The 20,605-nt window shown below is 39.3% G+C and overlaps 1 protein-coding gene and 1 long non-coding RNA gene across 2 annotated transcripts in view; one reads left to right on the top strand and one right to left on the bottom strand.

Moving 5' to 3' along the window:
- The window catches only part of PHEX (phosphate regulating endopeptidase X-linked), a 219,083-nt gene that overhangs the window by 119,623 nt on the left and 78,855 nt on the right, over positions 1-20,605 (top strand). Inside the window, exon 13 of the mRNA XM_003317380.7 lies at positions 16,446-16,523. Within this exon, the coding sequence (XP_003317428.2) occupies positions 16,446-16,523 (78 nt within the window). The remainder of the gene's footprint in view (positions 1-16,445; positions 16,524-20,605) is intronic.
- Positions 10,865-19,664, bottom strand: LOC104003853 (uncharacterized). Its single transcript, XR_001714115.2, has 2 exons — positions 17,929-19,664; positions 10,865-11,512 (listed from the first exon to the last, which is right to left on the bottom strand). It is a non-coding gene; the product is annotated as an uncharacterized LOC104003853 (long non-coding RNA).

Genomic DNA, 20,605 nt, shown 5'->3' on the forward strand with positions numbered 1-20,605 from the left:
TGGGAAAACATGAAATTTGAAGTCAGATTAAGGCTAAATTAATCTAGGTGAGAAGTTGGTTTTGGCCCTCATTGCCTGTGTAGACTTGGGGGGAGTTGCGCTCATTTTCTGAGTCTTAGCTTATGAGCTGTGAAATGGGGATGATCTGTACCTACCTTGTCCAGTTAGGGTAGGATTTGGATCTGATGATGAAGTAAAGTACTTAGCACAGTACCTGGTTTATAGTAAGGGTTTAATGAAGAGCATTACTTTTGTTATTTAAAAAATTATGTCTATTGTTTCTGTTTAGCTCTGAGATCTCCTCCTCTTTGAAAATGTCCTTTCCACAAGGCCCTTCCCTTCCCATCCATTCCGTCTGATCCTCTACCTTCTTCTGTTGTTTTTTCTCTTACATCGCATTCTCTCCATATGACCAACTATGAACTCCTGAAGGAAAGAAATCCAGTTTATTAAACTGTGTGTCTTCACTCCTTCTAAACACAACAACATGGACAAATTTCACAGATGTATTGTTGAATGGAAGAAGCCAAATACAAAAGAGTACACACTTTTTTTGAAGTTCAAGAACAGGAAAAAGTAATTTATGGAGACAGAGATCAGGATAGCGGTTCTTTTGAAGGTGGAAGGGTTATTCACTGGGGAGGTACCCAGGGGAGTCTTCGGGATGCTATAAATGTTTTTAAACCTTGTCTCAGGCCTACTAACACAGATGTGTGTATGTTTTAAAAAATATTTGATTGGTATACTTAGTATTTGTGCACTTTGTATGATATAGTGCAGTAAAAATTTTAAAAGATGTTTCCCAGTATGCAGGGCTTATTTGCCTTTTAGTGATCATTCAGTCAAAGGTTGAATATTTAATGGATGTCATGATGAAGTAAATGATCAACTTTTTTTTTTTTTGAGACAGGGTCTTGCTCTGTCACCTAGGCTGGAGTGCAGTGGCACCATCATAGCTCACTGCAGCCTCAATCTCCTGGGCTCAAGAGATAGTCCTGCCTCAGTTTCCTGAGTAATTGGGACTATAGGCATGCACCACAATGCCAAACTAATTTATTTTTTTGTAAAGATGGTGTCTCCCTATGTTGCCCAGGCTGCTCTCGAACTCCTGGGCTCAAGCCCCCACCTTGGCCTCCCAAAATGCTGAGATTACAGCTGTGAGCCACCGTACCTGGTCCTAAGTGGTTAATCTTAATCACCATGTGACCAAGACCAAATTTTAAGGAAGATGTAGCATACATTTTGGAAAACATGGTAGACATAATTCATAATTTATAGCCAGAATTCACGCTGTTATTCATGGCGCTACTTGAATCTTCACATAGCTGTTTCAGAAAATATAGTAAATGCGAATGGCAGGACTTGCAATTTCAGACAGTTTGTGCAGTTGGCAGGACAGAGAACACAGAGTGGGGATACGGTCCCGTCAGATTGGTGGAAAACCTCATTTTTAATTGATTTTCTATTGCATCTATGCCCCTCTTTTCCCACCCTCCCTTTGTCCTTTTATCAATTCTACTTGGAAATAAAATCTGCAACTCTAATAGATGCTACTGACACTCGTGCGGCAATTCTACCAGATGGCATTAGAATCTCGGGTGTTCTATGAAAAATGAAAAGACCAAACACATGCACAAATAAATGAAGGTTGAATTAATCTTTATAATTAAACGGAATATTACCCTGCTATGACTGATTTTTGCTTTCAAACTGGATTGCGTGCTAATTTTTCAGTGAACTGTAATTGTATTAACATGGCTTTTTTGATGCCTGAAAGTACAAAAATAGATTTTGCCAAGTTACTGAGAGAAAAGTTATTAGAACTTTTAATCTAAACATCTCTAAGATCCTGAGGTATATTTATATCATGACTTACAGCTGCAAAGCATTTTCCAATAGTTTTTTATTCTTTGTCCCTTATCATCCTGGGATTTAGGTGGCACTGGCCAGAAATTGGGTTGAATTGCAAGTGCCTGAGGCACGTTAGAAAATTGATGTCCCACATTTTCTTAATCCAGTCTATCATTGTTGGACATTTGGGTTGGTTCCAAGTCTTTGCTATTGTGAATAATGCCACAATAAACATACGTGTGCATGTGTCTTTATAGCAGCATGATTTATAGTCCTTTGCTAGATGACGAGTTAGTGGGTGCAGCGCACCAGCGTGGCACATGTATACATATGTAACTAACCTGCACAATGTGCACATGTACCCTAAAACTTAAAGTATAATTAAAAAAAAAAAAAAAGAAAATTGATGTCCTACTATGTACCCACAAAAATTAAAAATAAAAATTAGAAAACAAATATGTACAACTGCTATGTACCCACAAAAATTAAAAATTAAAATAAAAAAAATGAGTGGGAGGGAAGGTGGTAGAGTTTTCTACATAAAGTGCACCTACTAGCTTAGTAGTGGTGACTATTAGTGAAATCCCTAAGGATTATTGAAGCAGAGGATGAGTCCCCTACTTATGAATTGATAACACAGTGTTGGGGGTTCTCAGAAGTGGGTCCAGAAGCCTTGGTACCATGGCAAGTACCGTGATCTACAGCAGAGAGTATCTCAAACTTCAGCAGGCATGAGAATCCCCTATAGTAGTGGTTTGCAACCCAGAGTGATGTTACACACCTGGAGACATTTGGCAATGTCTGGAGATATTTTTGATCACAAGTGGGGGGACAGAGGGTGTTACTGGCATTTAGTGGGTAGAGGCCAGGAATGCTGCTAAATATCCTACAATCCACAGAACAGTCCCCAGAGATAAGAATGATTCTTTCCCAAATGTCAATAGTGCCAAGGTTGAGAAACCCTGCCTTATGGTAAGGCTCATTATAATGCAGATTCCTGGGTCCCAGTTCAGAAGCATCTCAAGAGATGTAGCATTGTCCCACAAATTTGTGTTTTCAACAAGCTCCCACATGACACAGATGCTGCCAGTCCAAAGACAAAGCTTTGGGAAGCCCTAAGCTAGAGGATGCCAGTGTCAAAGGAACAAGCCATATATGTGGGCATTGGCCCTATGACATTCCCTTCTTTTAGAAAAATGATATGAAAATTCCCACTTGCATTGATTGATTGATTGAGACGGGGTCTCGCTCCGTTGCCCAGGCTGGAGTGCAGTGGCATGATATCGGCTCACTGCAACCTCCGCCTCCCGCGTTTAAGCAATTCGCCTGCCTCAGCCTCCCAAGTAGCTGGGATTACAGGCAGACGCCACCATGCCTAGCTAATTTTTGTATTTTTAGTAGAGACGAGGTTTCACCATATTGGTTGGGCTAGTTTCAAATTTCTGACCTCAGGCAATCCACCCGCCTCGACCTCCCAAAGTGCTGGGATTACAGGCGTGAGCCATCGTGCCCAGCCCACACTTGTCTAATTTAATAATTCACCAAAGTTATCTCATTTGATCTCTCCCCACCACTTTACGAGGGAGGTACTTCACAAGGTTTTTAGGTGGTAAAGAATTGTTCATGTAAGAGCTAACCTTAAAGGAAAGAATGACAACAATTCCCACTTAAACTGTTGATGAGACAAGGGGATATGTTTATCTAAGTTAATCTCCAACTTGCCTCCTGTTTAAATAAGTAATTTAACAACTGGAGGAGGATTAAGTAGCTGATTAAATTTCTCTGAGAAACGTTAGGTGTTAGGGCCTTGGTATTGCAGGTGTATTTCTAAGCCCTTTCAACCTTGATATTTGAAAATGTTTTTAAATAATTTGTAAGTATTTTTTCCCATTCCCCAAAAAATGCATTGATTTATTTCATAGTATTTATTCCCATTTTGGTTAATATTTCTATACTGGCTGTATTTTAAATGTAGATATTTACCTCAACAAAATATGAATATTACAGCTAATTATAGAATTATTTAAATAGTTATTATTTAATTATATATTTCTATCTTGGTGAAACTTTCCGAGAAGATTAACCTTTGTGCCTTATTTTTCCCTTGCTATCTTTACTATTGGTTTTGAAAAATGGGGAAACCTCTTGTGTAGAAGACGGGTTGGCAAACCATTTCTGTAAAGAGACAAATGGTAAACATCTTAGGCATTGTGTGGGCCATATGGCTTCTGTTGCAACTACTCAAACTCCACTGTTGTAGCATGAAAGTGGCAATAAACAATACTTAAATGAACGTGGCTGTCGTCAGAGAGAAAAAAGCAACTTTTCCTTTAGCACTTTAGGTTTAATGTCAGGGCCTGTGAATTAAAAGATAAAAGATGGATTAACAAGAGAAAAACAAAGTTTATTCACTAACCTGCATGAGAGCTTACAGAAAACACAGCCCAGAGAAACAGAATTGGGGGCTTACATATTGTCTTAAGAAGGGGTAGGGTTAGGATTTTAAGGGACAATAAATGGTGGGAAATGACTGAGAAATATATGAGGGGACCTAACAGAAAGTCAGGCTTGCTTTAGTAAGGTCTGTTTATGTGAGTTCTCATCCTGGCGCCAACTTTTTATCCCCGGTGAGAGGAGTTATTTTCCCCCGGTGCAGGAAGTCTCTCTTAAAAGGGGGATTTATGACAGTTGAATTCTTTTGGAAGTCTCTGCTTGTAGGCCGATAAGGGAAGCATGGAGAAAGCCTCTTTCTGCTTGTCTTGATTCTCAGATACCTTCAGCTCAAAATAGTCCTTTGCTACGGTAGCATATTCCGGACCAATAAAACTTTCTTTACAAAAAACATGTGGTAGGCTGGCTTGGGCTGTAGTTTGCTGACCTCTGATACAGAGCCCTGTGAGTGAGACAGAGACAAACGTAATTTATTTTGGCTCATATAAAAGCCTAAGTGTGATATAGGATTGTTCCCACTCTCGGGCTGTTATCATTTTGGTTATGTCTGGATAAATGGGCTTAGCTAATTGAGGCTTAGGGTATTCATTTGACTAGGTCTAGCAGCTGTTCTATTTGCAAACTTTGTGAGCAGTTAACCACATATAATCGAAACCAATAAAAACATTGATTTAAAAATTTATGATTTGGCCACTCTTCTGCCCAGTTTCTTTTCATCTTTTTTTTTTTAATTTAATTTTTATCATTTGGGACAGGGTCTCACTCTGTTGCCCAGGCTGGAGTGCAGTGGCACAATCTTGGCTCACTGCAACCTCTGCCTCCCAAGTTCAAGTGATCCTTCTGCCTCGGCCTCCCAAGTAGCTGGGATTTCAGGTGCAAGCCACCACGCCCAGCTAATTTTTGTACCTTTAGTAGAGACAGGGTTTTACCATGTTGGCCAGGCTGGTCTGGAACTCCTGACCTCAAGTGATCCACCTGCCTGAGCCTCCCAAAGTGCTGGAATAACAGGTGTGAGCCACGGTGCCCAGCTCCTGCCCAGTTTTAAAGGAAATAAATGGGCCGGGTGTGGTGGCTCACACCTGCCATCCCAGCACTTTGAGAGGCAGAGGTGAGCGGATTGCTTGAGTCCAGGAGTTTGAGACAAGCCTGGACAACACGGTGAAACCCTGTCTATATTAAACAAACAAACAAATAAAGGAAATAAATGAGAGTTGCCTCTATTTTTAAGGTAATATTGCTACCACTCTAAGGACGATGGGTGTGTTGTTTTATTAATTAATCATAAGGTGGCTTTGGCTTCTAAAATCTATTGCTACTACCTGCTCCATCTATTTACCAAGAAAACTCAAATATTACTTTCTTTCTTTAACTCTGTTCAGTACAGGGCTCACCCAAGTAAGAGGAGCACCACAAAGACACCAGGGAAATGTTTAGTGCCAGTATGGCAAAATTAAGATTTACTTCTGCCAGAGTAGTTTCCTTTTGCAGACAGAAGAAACTGCCCACCTCCAAAATACATTGAGTTGGTGTTTTAGGAGAGAGCATGGATGGTGCTTGTTTATAATTTGGAACATGCCTTCCTAGAATGTTGTCTATCTTAGAGAGTAATGAGGGTTTTCTGCTATACTGGGGCATTACTCACATGGGGTTGAGGGTAGATGACCTGAAATCTGATCTTTCCTGTCTTCTACTTCTTGTACAATTAGAACTGTGATTTGCCCTTAGAGAGCCTTCTGATTCATGGAAGTGCTTATCTATCTTCTACCCCTGTATGATGCATCTGCTTGTGGACCGCACCCAAAAGCAATTTGCAGAATTAAAGTTTTTGAAGACTCATAATAAATCAGTTCAATTTTATCAAGAGAATAAAATTTGATTCATCAGATAACTGCATTGTTATTATTTGTGGGATCCTGATAGACCCAGAGGATATTAAAGCCTGTTCCCCTGACTAATTTTCATCAATACCATTAGCTCTGCTTAGGGTAATATCTTCAGCTAAGGCATCTATACTAGTCAATCATTTGTTTGGCATTATGGAAACTGCCATTGTTTTGAATGATAGTGTAATTCATGTACAGTCTCCTGAACTTCTGGGTGCTTAAAGCTCAGAATTTTGATTGATGTTTAATAGTTATTACAGAACTCATCAGAGAAAATGAGGCCTTGGCATGATTGAGCCTGACTGAAGCTTTCAAAGCCACTGCAAGCTTAGGAAAGTTGCCCTATAAATTTTTTATGAAAGGGCAGTGATCAGCTGTTCCATTTTTCTCTTAAGTTGGTTAAATTAATAAAAAAGAAAAAATATGCTGAGACTTAACCACGTATACTAAACATACAGCTATTTAATTAAGTGATTAAAGTGGTCTCTTTGATGTGATACATGCAAGACATTTGAGAATTTATCTGACTCTCCTAAATAGCCAAGTCAGTGGGGATTAAAATAAATGAGCTTTCTGTCTTCCTTTCTGTAGATCAGCTTAATAGTAAATGGCTTTGAAAATTCAGGAGTAAAGCAGTCAACCTAGCCAATCTTTAAATCAGTTCAGTCACATATATAAAAAGTAGATGCCATTTCAGAGCTCACAGCTAAATAAAGCAGAATTATGCCTGATTCTGTTGTTCCCACCAGCATTATCAAGTTGTAGTATACAGTATTGAAAATTCTGGGAAGGTGGGGGTGATTTGAGAGTTTAAATCATGTTGTATATTAGGTTTTCAATGTTCCTCATTTTTCTGAGTTCATTTGTGATAGCTATTGTTTCTCTCTTCAAATAATAATCTTTACAAACTCTCTGTTGTCTCCATGGAAATTAATTGTGATTTTTAAAGCTCTAGCACTAAGACTTTAGGGCAGGGAGTCAACTCCCAAGCAACTGAGATCTGTCGCATGTAAATGGTAGTAATAGCAAAGAGCAAAGCAAAAACAAATAAAAATCTTGATAGCTAAGCCGTGCGTGCACGTGCACACACATGCACACAGATGATGCTGTTGAGCATGCATCAGTTTGGAAGCACTGTTAAGCACTTACTGTGTACTAGCCCCTGTGTCATGAATTGAGGCAACTCAGCGAATAACCTAGCTTTATTTAATTATCTGTGTTGGCTTAGTAAGTTATGGCCCTTGGGCCATATTTGGCATTCTGCCTGTTTTTGTGTGAACCACAAGTTATGAACGGATTTCACATTTTTTAAATAGTTTTAAAAAATCAGCTTGGCACAGTGGCTCATGCCTGGAACCCCAGTACTTAGGGAGGGAGATGTGGGAGGATTGCTTGAGCCCAGGAGTTTGAGACCTGTCTGGGCAACGTAGTGAGACCTTGTTCTCCACAAAAAGGAAAACAACAACAACAACAACACAAAAGGACAAAAAAACACACCAAGTGTAAACAATCAAAAGAAGAATATATTATGATACATGAAAGTTGTATGAGATTCAACTATCAGTGTCTATAAAGTTTTATTGGAACAGAGTCACAGCCATTCATTTATGTGTTGTTCTAGCTTGTTTCTGCTTTCTCAGGTACAATCACAGAGCTGAGTAGTTGTGCAGAGGCCATATGGGTTGCAAAGCCTAAAATATTTACTATTTGGCGCTTTACAGAAAAAGTTTGGTTATTCCTGATATGGGTAAGGCAAACTTCATAATTCCTTTATTATCTGAATACTTCTCCCAACTCTCTATTTCACTTTATTGGTATTAGAACTAAATGTATCCATATTCTACAGACGAGGAACCTGAGGAACAGAGAGATTCAGAAAATTCAGGTATTGCTAATACCTTATGTGATGATGATAACTTGTTATAGAATGGTTTTCCTCAGCTTTTTAAATAAAAATGCAGTTAAGTAATCGATAATATTACGTTTGTATGTTCTTTCAGCATTAAGGAGAGTCCTGAGCCTTGATTTTATGTTCAGTATGTGTATTAGTCTGTTCTCATGCTGCTAATAAAGACATACCTGGGACTGGGTAATTTATAAAGAAAGAGGTTTAGTTGACTCACAGTTCCACATGGCTGGGGAGGCCTCACAATCATGGCGGAAGGCAAAGGAAGGGCAAAGTCATATCTTGCATGGCGGCAGGCAAGCAAGAGAAAGCATGTGCAGGCTGGGCACAGTGTCTCACGCCTGTAATCCCAGCACTTTGGGAGGCTGAGGCAGGTGGATCACCTGAGGTCAGGAGTTCAAGACCAGCCTGGCCAACATGGTAAAACCCCATCTCCACTAAAAATACAAAAAATTAGCTGGACATGGTGTGGGCACCTGACATCCCAGCTACTCGGGACGCTGAGGCAGGAGAATCACTTGAACCCAGGAGGTGGAGGTTGCAGTGAGCTGAGATTGTGGCATTGCACTCCAGCCTGGGCAACAAGAGTGAAACTCCGTCTCAAAACAAAAAAAAAAAAAAAAGAAAAGCAAAAAGAAAGCAAGCATGTGCAGAGGAACTCCCCTTCATAAAACCATCAGATCTCCTGAGACTTACTCACTATTAAGACAACAACACAGGAGAGACCCGCCCTCATGAATCAATTACGTCCCACTGGGTCTCTCCCATGACATGTGGGAATTATGGGAGCTACAATTTGAGATTTGGGTGGGGATACAGCCAAACCATATCAGTAAGTATTGAAATAGCTTACATAAAATATATAGTTTTGTTTGCCACCAAGAATTAATTGCACTGGAAGCTGAGTGTGGTGGCTCACACCTGTAATCCCAGCACTTTGGGAGGCTGAGGTGGACATATCATTTGAGGTCAGGAGTTCGAGACCAGCCTGGCCAACATGATGAAACTCCGTCTCTACTAAAAAATACAAAAATTAGCCGGGCATGGTGGTGCATGCCTGTAATCCCAGCTACTCGGTGGGAGGCTGAAGCAGAAGATGCTTGAACCCGAGAGGCGGAGGTTGCAGTGGGCTGAGATTGTGCCACTACACTCCAACCTGGGTGACAGAGCAAGTCTCCATCTCAAAAAAAAATTAATTGCAATGGATTTTATATCTTGCTTAATTTTCCAGAATGTTTTATATGTTCTCACAAAATATCTCGTTTTCCCCCCTTTTTTCTCTCCTGTGGTAAGATCAGTTAATATTGAAATATACCTTAATGTTAGCTGGGCATGGTGGCACACGCCTGTGATCCCAGCTACTTGGTAGGCTGAGGCACAAGAATTACTTGAACCTGGGACATGGAGGTTGCAATGAGCCAAGATCGTGCTACTGCACTCCAGCCTGGATGACACCGTGAGACTGTCTCAAGACAACAACAAGAAAACCCAGGGAAATGTACCTTGGTGTGAACAGCACTGAATGATGTTTATGATTGTATGTTAATCCTCTTATATTTAAAGGTTAAATGCAAAATATAGCCTTTTATATTTTCTGATACTATTGATGACATTGATCAGAGTGGGTTTATCAAATTATTCATTATATAAATTAATATTTACTGAGTATTGGTCACTTGCAATGTTACCTGTGGTAACATGGTGATTAGGTGAAATAGGCTATTGGTTTAATTTGAATAGTATTAGAAGATTCTCTCAGCTACAAAACCTCTCATTTAATTGTATTTATTCCTTTGGCTAATAAACTACTCTTTTAAATAAAAGTATTTCTCCAGAGTAAATATATTAGATTGCTATTAGTCACTTACATTCTATTATAAACTAGTTTGAGGCCCCAATGGCAGCTAGTGGATTAGCAACCTTGAAAAATTAATAGTTTTGATGGATGAGAAGGGAAGGGGGAGATATCTCTGGAGCACAGAGTATTGCTAAGGAAAGGCCAACTAGGGTACGACGGTATTGCAAGTGGTATGAACACATAGGACCTGCTAGGTGTTGAAAGGAACAGATAAGAGAAAGAGAGGAGGAAGGCAGAAACCAAGATGGCAAGTTCTAAAGGCAACCTGTATCTTTGATCTTTTCTAGGGTTAGATTTGGTAGTGTTTCTTGTGTCTGTTTTCAGAGGTGTGCCAATAGTGGCTCTCAAAAGAGTCCTCCAACTTTTGGGGGGCTGCAAATAGCCTGGATTCTTTTGACTCATATGCAGAGTCTGGCTTTGCTAGGAAAATCTCCTACCATGCTCCAAGAAGCTTGTACATTTGTCTTCCATTGATAAGAGGGTTGCCTCAATAGCTTTTCTCCCTAAGCATTTCTTTTCTCGATATTTTTTCTCTCACCACAAGTGTGGCCTTCTGAAACTGGACCTATGACTAAAAGAGTGACATTATTTCTCAGGGGTTTCAGGTATTTGGTTAGGGGTATAAGATGACCTGGACTCTTCTGGAAGACCTCCAAACACTACACATCACAGTTACTCCAAATCCTTGGAAAAAGTCACGTTTCTACTTTCTTGGTGTAGTCTACAACTAACATTTGCTCATCATGCACTCTGGACCAAGGGAAAAAAGTGTTTTACATGCAATGTCATCCTGAACTCTTGCAGACAATGCTATGAAATAGGTACTAATTTTTAGTAATTTTTTTCTCAACATCTGATGTAAAGGAGAGTGTGTTAGGATTACATTAGCTAATGGAAAACATGACACATAATGCCTCAAACAAATAAGGGCTTTATTTTCTGTACGTCATGAAAGGAAAAGAGGGAGGCAGTCCAGGTCTAATATGCTGGCCTTCAAATGCCATCAGCTTTTCATCCCACCATCTTCAGCATGTAGATTTTTTCCTCATATGTGTTGCCTTGTGATTACTAGATGGCTGCTCTGCTTCTGGCATTGCATCAGCATTCCAGAAAGGAAGAAGAGGAAAGGCTAAAGCAGTAGTTCTCTCAGCTGGAGGTGATTTTGCCACCAGGGGGACATTTGGCAATATATGGAGATATTTTTGGTTGTCACAGCTTGCGGAGGGGGGCATGGGTTGCTCCTGGTATCTAATTTGTAGAAGCCAAAGATGCTGCTAAACATCCTACAATTTACAGGACAAACCCCAGAGCAAGAATTATCTGGCCCAAAGTGTTGAGAAACCCTGGACTCGAGGCAGAAAGCATATGCTGATGAATCTGTCCCCTTTTAAAATGGATCATTGGAAGTGCAACAAGAAGTTTTTCTTAAATGTCATTGGCCCGAATCTCATCCTGTAGCTGACTCCAGTTGGAAAGGAAGCTGGGCAACACAGCTATTTTGTTGTTGTTGTTGTTGTTGTTGTTGTTGTTGAGTCCATTGTCATCCTGAGCAGAATTGGAGTCCTGACAGTAAGAGAAGAAAGGGAGAATAGTTATTAGGTAGACAGTAGGTGGTGTTTATTTCAAAAAGTGAAGTACTCTGCCTAAGGTCACAGAGGTAGTGAAGATCAGCAGCTGCGTAAACCTCCTCTATTGAGGAACGGATGTCCAGCTGTCAAGTGCAGCTTCTCTCTACATGTCTGTATGAATAAAGCATGAAAATGCATGCACTGGGTATGGAAAGCCCTGGAGTTTTTGATCAGCCACAAACAGCCTAGGAAATATTTCTTGCAGGATATAATATGCAATCTGTTAAATATTTATATCACTGCTCTCTCAGCATTTATAGTGGGACTTGCCTTTCCTTTTTGTCTATGTAACCAATAGGGTAATTAATCTCAGACCTGACTCACTAATACTTTGCCCTTCAAGCCATCAAACTATTGGTGCTTCACTTCTCCCATTTTGAAAAATTAAAAAGTGATGTGATTACTATTTGCCTTACTTAGGGTTCATTCAGGAAAACAGACACTCTTCTAAGTATATCAACCAGCAAGACAGTTAATACAGGGAATTGGAGGCTTAGGCAACCTTTCAGAGGGCTGGGGAGTGAAGGGCAGAGTCTGTCAATGATCTCTGCTGCTTGTACACCGAAGAGGTCTTTCTCAGGAGAATGCCTGGAAGTTGCTGAAAAAGGGCTGTATCTGCTGTCTGCAGATGCCCACATGTCTGTATAAGGCTACCAACAGCAAATGAATGGCATCTCCTCGTCTACCTTTGGAATTGCCTATGAGTGCTTCTCATTGGCAGTCTAACCTGGGGCCATGGGATATTGCAAGATGTAGTTCTGAAGCTTCTCAGGGAAAAATGTAGAATGGGGTGGGGTAGGATGAGGAGGAATTGACAACGAAGACTGTGGCAGAAAAAAACATTTGAATCTGAATAGAGGAATACATATATAGCATATTTTAGGAAGAAGAACACTCTATTCAGATGTTGGCAATGTTGCTACTAGTATTATTACCTTATTCTAGGTATGTATCTTTGGGAGGTAAATAGGGATTCTTTGTATGTGTTCTGATTATCTTCAAGTCATGATGATGCTCAATAAATAATAAAAAAAGGATTCAATAACCTGCATAGATGGTGCAGAAGGTAATATATTCTGTGAGGCTCTGTAGTGCAGTGGGGGTCCCAGAGATGAGGTTTAAAAAACAATGCATAATTGACCAGCATGCTCTGGAAAGACCAGTCTTCAGAAAACAATTGTGGATGACTCAGCTTGTTCATTCGTTCTTTCTTTTCTTTTCTTTTCTCTCTCTCTCTTTTTCTCACTTTCTCTCCAAAACTATCTGGAATTCTTTACTTGCTATAGTTATGCATATGACTTATAGCGAGCTGATAAAATATAGTGCAAAATTAAATACAATGCCGGAAATAATAGAATAGTCTCAGAATGAGGTAACCTATAGACATATGACATAGTTTGGTGTTGGGGGTAGAGTTGTAACCTCTAGTTATCTGCCATCTGGGTCATATCAAGCTTTTAGTGTGTGTAACTCACAGAGTTTTGAAGGTATAATTTGATCTGTGCTATACTTGAGTCTGTGAAACAGCAAAACCCATTATGACTATGTCCTACAGCCCTTGTAAAATCCTAGGTCTTGAGCTTCAGGATTCTGCTGATATTTAATATTTGAATTATTTCAAGGAAGGTAAGGAAAGTGTACTATCTTACTATGTTTATTTCTTGAGTGAGGAAAATTGAAAGGGACTAAAGGAAAGAACTCGTTGCCAAGAGCAGTGTCCAGAGGTCACTGGTTTTGCTTTGTGGCTTTGCTGGAATAAAACCAACGTGTTTGGGGTTGCCTAGGTCTTATGTTGGGTCATCTGGAGGCAGATCTGGAGATGAGAATTCCTGTGTAAGTGATTTATTAAACAAATACTCCCAAGAGAAATCAGTAAGGGAATGGGAGAAGCAAGACAGGGAGGGATGAGAGTCCAATTTCAGGAGACATCTCAGAACTAGTCTGATCCTGCAGGGAATTTTGGAAGTACAAATTATACCTCAGAGTTTGTCCTGAATTGAGGCAAGGGGGCTGGGCTTTCATATTGCTGCTTAGGGCTGCTTGGGTGGAGGCAGAGGCGGAGGCGGAGGTACAGGTGCAGGAAAAGTGGGTAGAAGGCAAATAAACCCCCAGGAACTAGCTGCTTTTGATTGCAGCCAAGGAGCTCTAGTAGTTCCTAGGGCAGGCCTTCAGAAAGTCTCAGGTGTTGGCCATTAGAAAAGGAAAAACATAGATGCTGGAGTGATGTACAGAAGTTATAAAAGGGATCCCAGGGAATCTGGTCAGAGCCCTGACAGTGTACTTGTAAGCTTCTTTTTTGCTTTTATGAAACCCAGAATCTGGAGAAGGGAGAGAGAAATTTTCACATGGAACTGTAAAGTTTCTCTAAAGCAAGGGTTGACGAACTTTTTCTAGAAAGGGCCAGATAAAATATTTGAGGCTTTGTGGGCCACAGGGTGTCTGACCCAATTATTCAACTCTACAACTGTACTGCAGAAGCAGCCATAGTTGACAGGTAAACAAATGAGTGTGGCTATGTTCCAATAAAACTTTATTTATAAAAACAGGGGTAGGGTGGCTGGATTTGGCCCAGGGACCATATTTTGCCAATCCCTGCTCTTGAGGTTCTTTATATGTGCCTAAGTTTGTTTTTCCTTTATTTCTTCCCTATCTGTTATAAAACACAGAGGATAATTAGTACCTTTGTCTATCTAAATGATGGTTATGACATTATGATGTATCTTAAATTATTCTAGACCACTGCCTCCAATCTTTCTGGCATCCTGGCCATCTTTCACAATGTTGCAAAGATAATCTTCCTGAAGCATGACTCATCTCCTTTTATTCCCATGCTAAACATATTTAGCTCTCTCTTAGCTGTAAAATAAAATATAGGCTTGTTAACATGGCATTCAGGAATCCCTGTGATCTGACCCCAGGCCAATTTTCCTGCATTATTTTCTGTTCTCCATCCTCATGTACTTATAGTCCAGCTACATTAAATTACTCGCCCTCTCTCCAATATGCCATATCGTGTGTGTTTGCTATCTCCTTGTAGTTTTTTTCATTTTTATGTATTTAAACTGACTATATACTGTCAAAATTATATATATATATATATGATGTACAACATGATGTTTTGATACATGTATACATTAGAAAATGGGTAAATTAACATATCCATCACCTCATATATTTATCATTTTTGTGGTAAGAACATTTAAAATCTACTCCCTTAGCCATTTTCAAGTGTACAATACATTGATATTAACTATAGTCACTATGTTGTACAATACATCTCCTAAACTTATTCCTCTTATCTAACTGAAATTTTGTATCTTTTGACCAACTCCCTAACCCCATTCCCCCACCCCTGGTAACCACCATCCTACTGTACTCTGTTATGAGTTTCACTGCTTTAAATTTCACATGAATGAGATCATGCAGTATTTGCCTTTTGGTGCCTGGCTTACTTCACTTAGCATGAAGTCCTACAGGTTCATCCACGTTGTCACAAATGACAGGATTTTCTTCTTTTTTAAAGCTGAATAGTATTCCATTGTGTATATATACTACATTTTATATTCCATTGTGTACATATACTACATTTTTAATCCATTCCTCTGTTAATAGACATTTAGGTTAATTCCATATCTTGGCTATTTTGAATAGTGCTTCAATGAACATGGAGGCACTCTCTTTAGCGTACTGATTTCATTTCCTTTGGATATATCCCCAGAAGTAGGATTACTGCTTTGTATGGTAGTTACATTTTTAATTTTTAGAGGAACCTCCATAGTGTTTTTCATAGTGACTGTACCAAATTATATTGCCACCAACAGTGCTCAAGAGTTCCCTTTTCTCCACACCCTTACCAACACTTGTTATCTCTTGTCTTGTTGATAGTCGCCATTCTAACTGGTGATAGGTAATATCTCATTGTGTTTTTAATTTTTATTTCCCTGATGAGTAATGATGTGGATCATTAAAAAAATCTGTTGACAATTTGCATGTCTTCTTTTGAGAAATGTATTTTCACGTTATTTTCCCTTTTTAATTTTTTAATTTCTTTTTTTTTTTTTTTTTTGAGACAGGGTCTTGTTCCGTCACCCAGGCTGGAGTGCAGTAGTGTGATCATAGTTCACTGCAGCCTCTACCTCCCAGGCTCAAGTGATCCTCCTGCCTCAACCTCCCAAGTAATTGGAACTATAGGCAGGTGCCACCATGCCCGGCTTTTTTTTAAATTTATTTTTGTAGAGACAGGGTCCCGCTGTGTTGCCCAGGCTGGTCTTGAATTCCTGGCCTCAAGCAATCCTCCTGCCTCAGCCTCCCAAAGCTCTGGGATTACAGGCATGAACAACTGTGCCCGACCTCCTTTCCCCATTTTTTAACCAGGTGATTTGCTTTCTTGATATTGAGTTGAGTTTTAAATATATTTTGGATATTAACCCTTTATCAGATGTATGGTTTGCACATATTTTTGCCTCTGTCTTTGCCCCTGTTTCTTCTCCTGGAATGTTCTTCTAGCTCTACATTTTGAAATCCTAACCATTCTCTTAAGACTCGATTCAGTCACCTTCTCCATTAAGCATTTTCTCCATGCAGAAACAGTCTCTGCTCTGGACTTTGATAACAATATTGTCTATTTCTATTAAAATTTTTATTTTGTTTACATTGTACTAGACAGTTATTTGCTACATTCACTACATTTTTGGTATACTGAGGTCTCTCAATATATATCTATATATTATTGCCCTTCACAGTGGCTTGCATATAGTAGATATTCAGTAAATGGAGTTTTCAGATGAAGGGCGCATTTCTACATCTTGTGATTATTAATGATTTAAGTGCTGAAACTCTGACATTATTTTTCTTTTTCCTTTTTATAGGCGAGAGCTGTTTTGGCAAAAGTTGGCTATCCAGAGTTTATAATGAATGATACTCATGTTAATGAAGACCTCAAAGCCGTAAGTGCTAAATTTACTGTAGTTTTTTTTTTCTGGCAAGTTTTACTGGCCTTGTGCCTTTCAACTAACCCAAGTCCAAGCAATTAAAACTGGTGATGCCAGAAAACACCAACTTTTGATTAATTCCTTGGCTAGATATGAGCCTGAATATGCCAGGCAGATCACAAGATTTAGGGCAGATTCAAAATAAAGGAAGTGTCAGAAACGATGCGTAGCTGAGTGTGTACCAAAAAACAAATGGACTTGGGTTTGGCCTAATTTGATCATAAAAGAAAGAATTAAGCAAATTGAGTACGTTACAATTAGTGGGCATGTTCTAATGGCAAATGCATCATGTTTGTTGTTAAATACTTTTTATTTGCTTCATTCATATTAAATGAATAGTAATAAATCTGCCTGCTGGGAGTTAACTTCATTAAACTTTATGAGTGTTTTGGCAAATTAAATGCATATACATATGACTCTATAATTTATTGTGAATTGGATTGTGTATTTGCAGTAAGTTACTGATGAAAAATGGTCATAATTCTTTTTTATTTCAATATTTTTAGACACGTATTTTCCAGTAGGTGTATTAATTACAGGCCTTTCTATTCACAAGCACTGTTATTTCCTCTCCTACAAATAGTTCTGATAAGTGATTTTTCTTCCTCATTTAAAAAAACCTGTTTTTACTATTCACTAGATTTTCTTGAAAATGTAGTCTTTTGAAATTCTTTAAGTAACTATAGTTCTGAGGTATAGCTCTTTCCTGAAATTGTGGTTCAACAAGTGGCATATCTGAAAACGATCCCAGCTTTGTAGATGAGCATCACAATTTTACAAGACTATTCAAAAGTGAGAGAAAGCATTAATTAGAATCTTCCTCCATTGGGCTCTAAGATATAGCCTCCCAAAATATTGATGCAGTTGCTCTGGAAGAAAATAATTATGCCTCATAGCATCCTAAAACTCAGTCTATCTTATTATACACTGTTTTGATGATGCTGAAAATCCCATTATTATTATCGTAACTAAAAATATTGAAGCACTTGACATATTCATGTACATTATCTTTTAATTCCTTCAGTGATTCTGTGAAATAGATGATGTTCATTCCCATTTTGCAGAAAAGGACATAGAGACTCAATAATTTAAGTGAGCTCCTCAGTTCCACACAGACTTTCAGAGCCAGGACTGACATCTGGGCTCAGGAAGCTCTGCCTGTAATCAGAGAAGGGATTCTTGAGGGTCCTTTTTAGGCAGCTATGCTGGAGGAACAGAGGCATCAGGGTGGAGACTTGGTGGGGGCAGTGTGACCAGGGCTGTTGGAAGAAGAGCAGAGGGAAGGCCATGTTATCAAATGGTTAAGAGCACAGGCTCCAGTATCATGGGCCTGGGTTTGAATTCTGCTTCTTGCACTTACTAGTTATTTCATCCTGTGTAGGTTACTTAACTTCGGTTAGCCTCCCTTTGGTTATCTGGCTACTGGAAATATAATAACCAAGTGTTAGTATTGTTGGGAAGATTAGATGAGACTGTATAAATGTAAAAGCACCTGGCATAATACTCTGGCGCAGAGTATAGCCTACTTCCTATAAAGGGTAGCTTTGCGGATCAATATGGACCATTTGTGGTCCATTTTCAAATCAGCCATATAAAATATTCCATTTCATTGATCCTTAATAGAAATAGACTCAAGCGTGAATTTCTACCAATTTTGGAAATATATCTGTATCAGCCAGGAAAGCAAAAAGCACACTAGGTATTTTAAACAGGGAATTTAATACAGGAAATGGGTTGGAAGGCAAGAAAAGGGAAAATAGATAAACCACAGGTTAAACTGCTGTTGCTACTAAGAAGAGTATCATCAGGGCACAAAGTACCTTAGCAGGAGAACCTGGGTAACTCCATACTATTGGTATATATTCTGAGTCAGGATGTGGATGAGAAGGTTTGAGAGACAGTTTGATGTAGAGGTTATAAATAGGGACCGTGGAGTCAAAGTGCTTGGAGTAAAACCCCCAGTCTACCATGTACCACCTTGTTACCTAGGGTAGGTTATGTATCCTCTCTGTGCCTTTCTTCATCTGAAGAATGAAGGTAATACCAATCCCTCCCATATAGGATTTCTGGGAGGATCAAATAAGTTAACATATTTGAAGTGTTTAGAATGAACCCTAACATACAATCAGCACAATACATGTGTTAGCTATGACATCCTCAATTCACACTTGTGGTAGTGAACTATTTTGGTTTGAAAAAGTCCTCATGAATTAACTCATGCACTGTCCAGGTCCCTCAAATTGATTTAAAAGGGTATACAGATGGAGCAGTCTCAAGCTTTAATCGAATAAGGTAGAACTTAAGGCTTACTCACAATATTTAGTTGATCAAGTTTTGTTGGCATTCTGTTGCTAAGTTCAGAGCCCCAAATTTAAGGACCCATTGAATGCAATATCTTTTGTGAAAAGAAACCAGATGCCAAACAGGATGCCATGTTGGCTGTGCTTCTTTGTTTCTCTGGGGCCTGAACTGAAGATATTACACACCAAGATTTTTAATCACTTCTTTGAAGAAATGGCTTTCATCTGACTCATTGCCAAAGCAGACACAATTACGCCCAAGAGTTTTAACAGTTTAAAAACCTGACAGTGAAAAAAATTCCAGGTACATGAAGTAAAAAGACATTTGTATTCAGAAACCGATTGTTTTAGTCAATTTACACGGTGCTATAAAGAAATACCCGAGACTGGATAATTTATAGAGGAAAGAGGTTTAATTGACTCACAGTTCCACATGGCTGGGGAGGCCTCAGGAAACCTACAATCATGGCGGAAAGTGAAGGGGAAACAGGCACCTTCTTCACAAGGCGGCAGGAGGGAAGAGTGAGAGTTCAGGAAAAAACTGCCACTTTTAAAACCATCAGATCTCATGAGAACTCACTATCACAAGAACAGCATGGGGGAAACTGCCCCCATGATTCAATCACCTCCCTCCCTTGACATATGGGGATTACAAGTCCCTCCCTCGACACGTGGGGATTACAATTCGAGATGAGATTTGTGCTCTCTCACTTTCTCTCCCCCTCAACCCCCGCCCTTTTCTTTTTCTGACAATGACTTCAGTCCCTCCTCCAAACCTCAGCTCTGGAGTGGCAGGCAGTTCTCCTCTACTCTCCTAAGTGACGGTACCATCACCTCCTCCCTTCTGTGACCCTAGACACAGGAGTAGCAGCTGTGTACTCCTGTGACTCTCACAGAGCCAAATCATATCACTGATAGAGAAAATGAATAAAACCCAGCCTAAAAATAGGTAAAGGATGATATGATAGATTGTAATATTGTCACTGAGGGCAATAGCAAAAAGACTGAAGTATTCCTGGTACACAATGAGACTGTTTTCAGTTTTAAGAAACATGTAGATAAGGACTGCTATAGGACCTATGAGAAATTTCTGGTAATACGAGCTCTGAGCATGAGAGGCTGTTACAAATGAAAAACAGCATGCTGCATTTGAGACAGGTGGAGATATGATTCATCAGGCACAAATGCAGAAGGAAAGAGGAGCGAGATTACCTGATGGATCAGACGAAGGTCAAGGAGAAATGTTGAAAATTGAAGTTGGGCTCATGTGGAAATAAAAGCAAATGAGATAGAATTAAGAGGTAAATATGCAAAGGAATCAGAAATTTTTTAAGGATGACAAGGTAAACTGAGGTACTCAGCAAAGCATTTCCGAACAACAATCTTGTAGTTTTTGAAAAGAACAGGAAGAAATAAAATGCCCTTTATTTGAACCCCCATCAACATGCAGGAAAGCCTATCAGCCTAAAAAGGTAGGCATGAGCCCATTTTCAAATCAGCCTAATAAAGTATTCCATTTCATTGATTCTTAATAGAAATAGATTCAAAAGTGAGTCTCTCCCAATTTTGGAAATATTTCAATATTAGCCAGGAAAGCAAAAAGCACACTAGGTATTTTAAACAGGGAATTTAATACATGAAATATGTTGGAAGGCAAGAAGAGGGAAAAATGAGATAAACCACAGATTAGTAACTTTAGAAAGCAGCTGCTACTCCTGTGTCTAGGGTCACAGAAGG

The sequence above is a fragment of the Pan troglodytes genome, chromosome X (genome assembly GCF_028858775.2).
Source record: "Pan troglodytes isolate AG18354 chromosome X, NHGRI_mPanTro3-v2.0_pri, whole genome shotgun sequence".
Taxonomy (NCBI): domain Eukaryota; kingdom Metazoa; phylum Chordata; class Mammalia; order Primates; family Hominidae; genus Pan; species Pan troglodytes.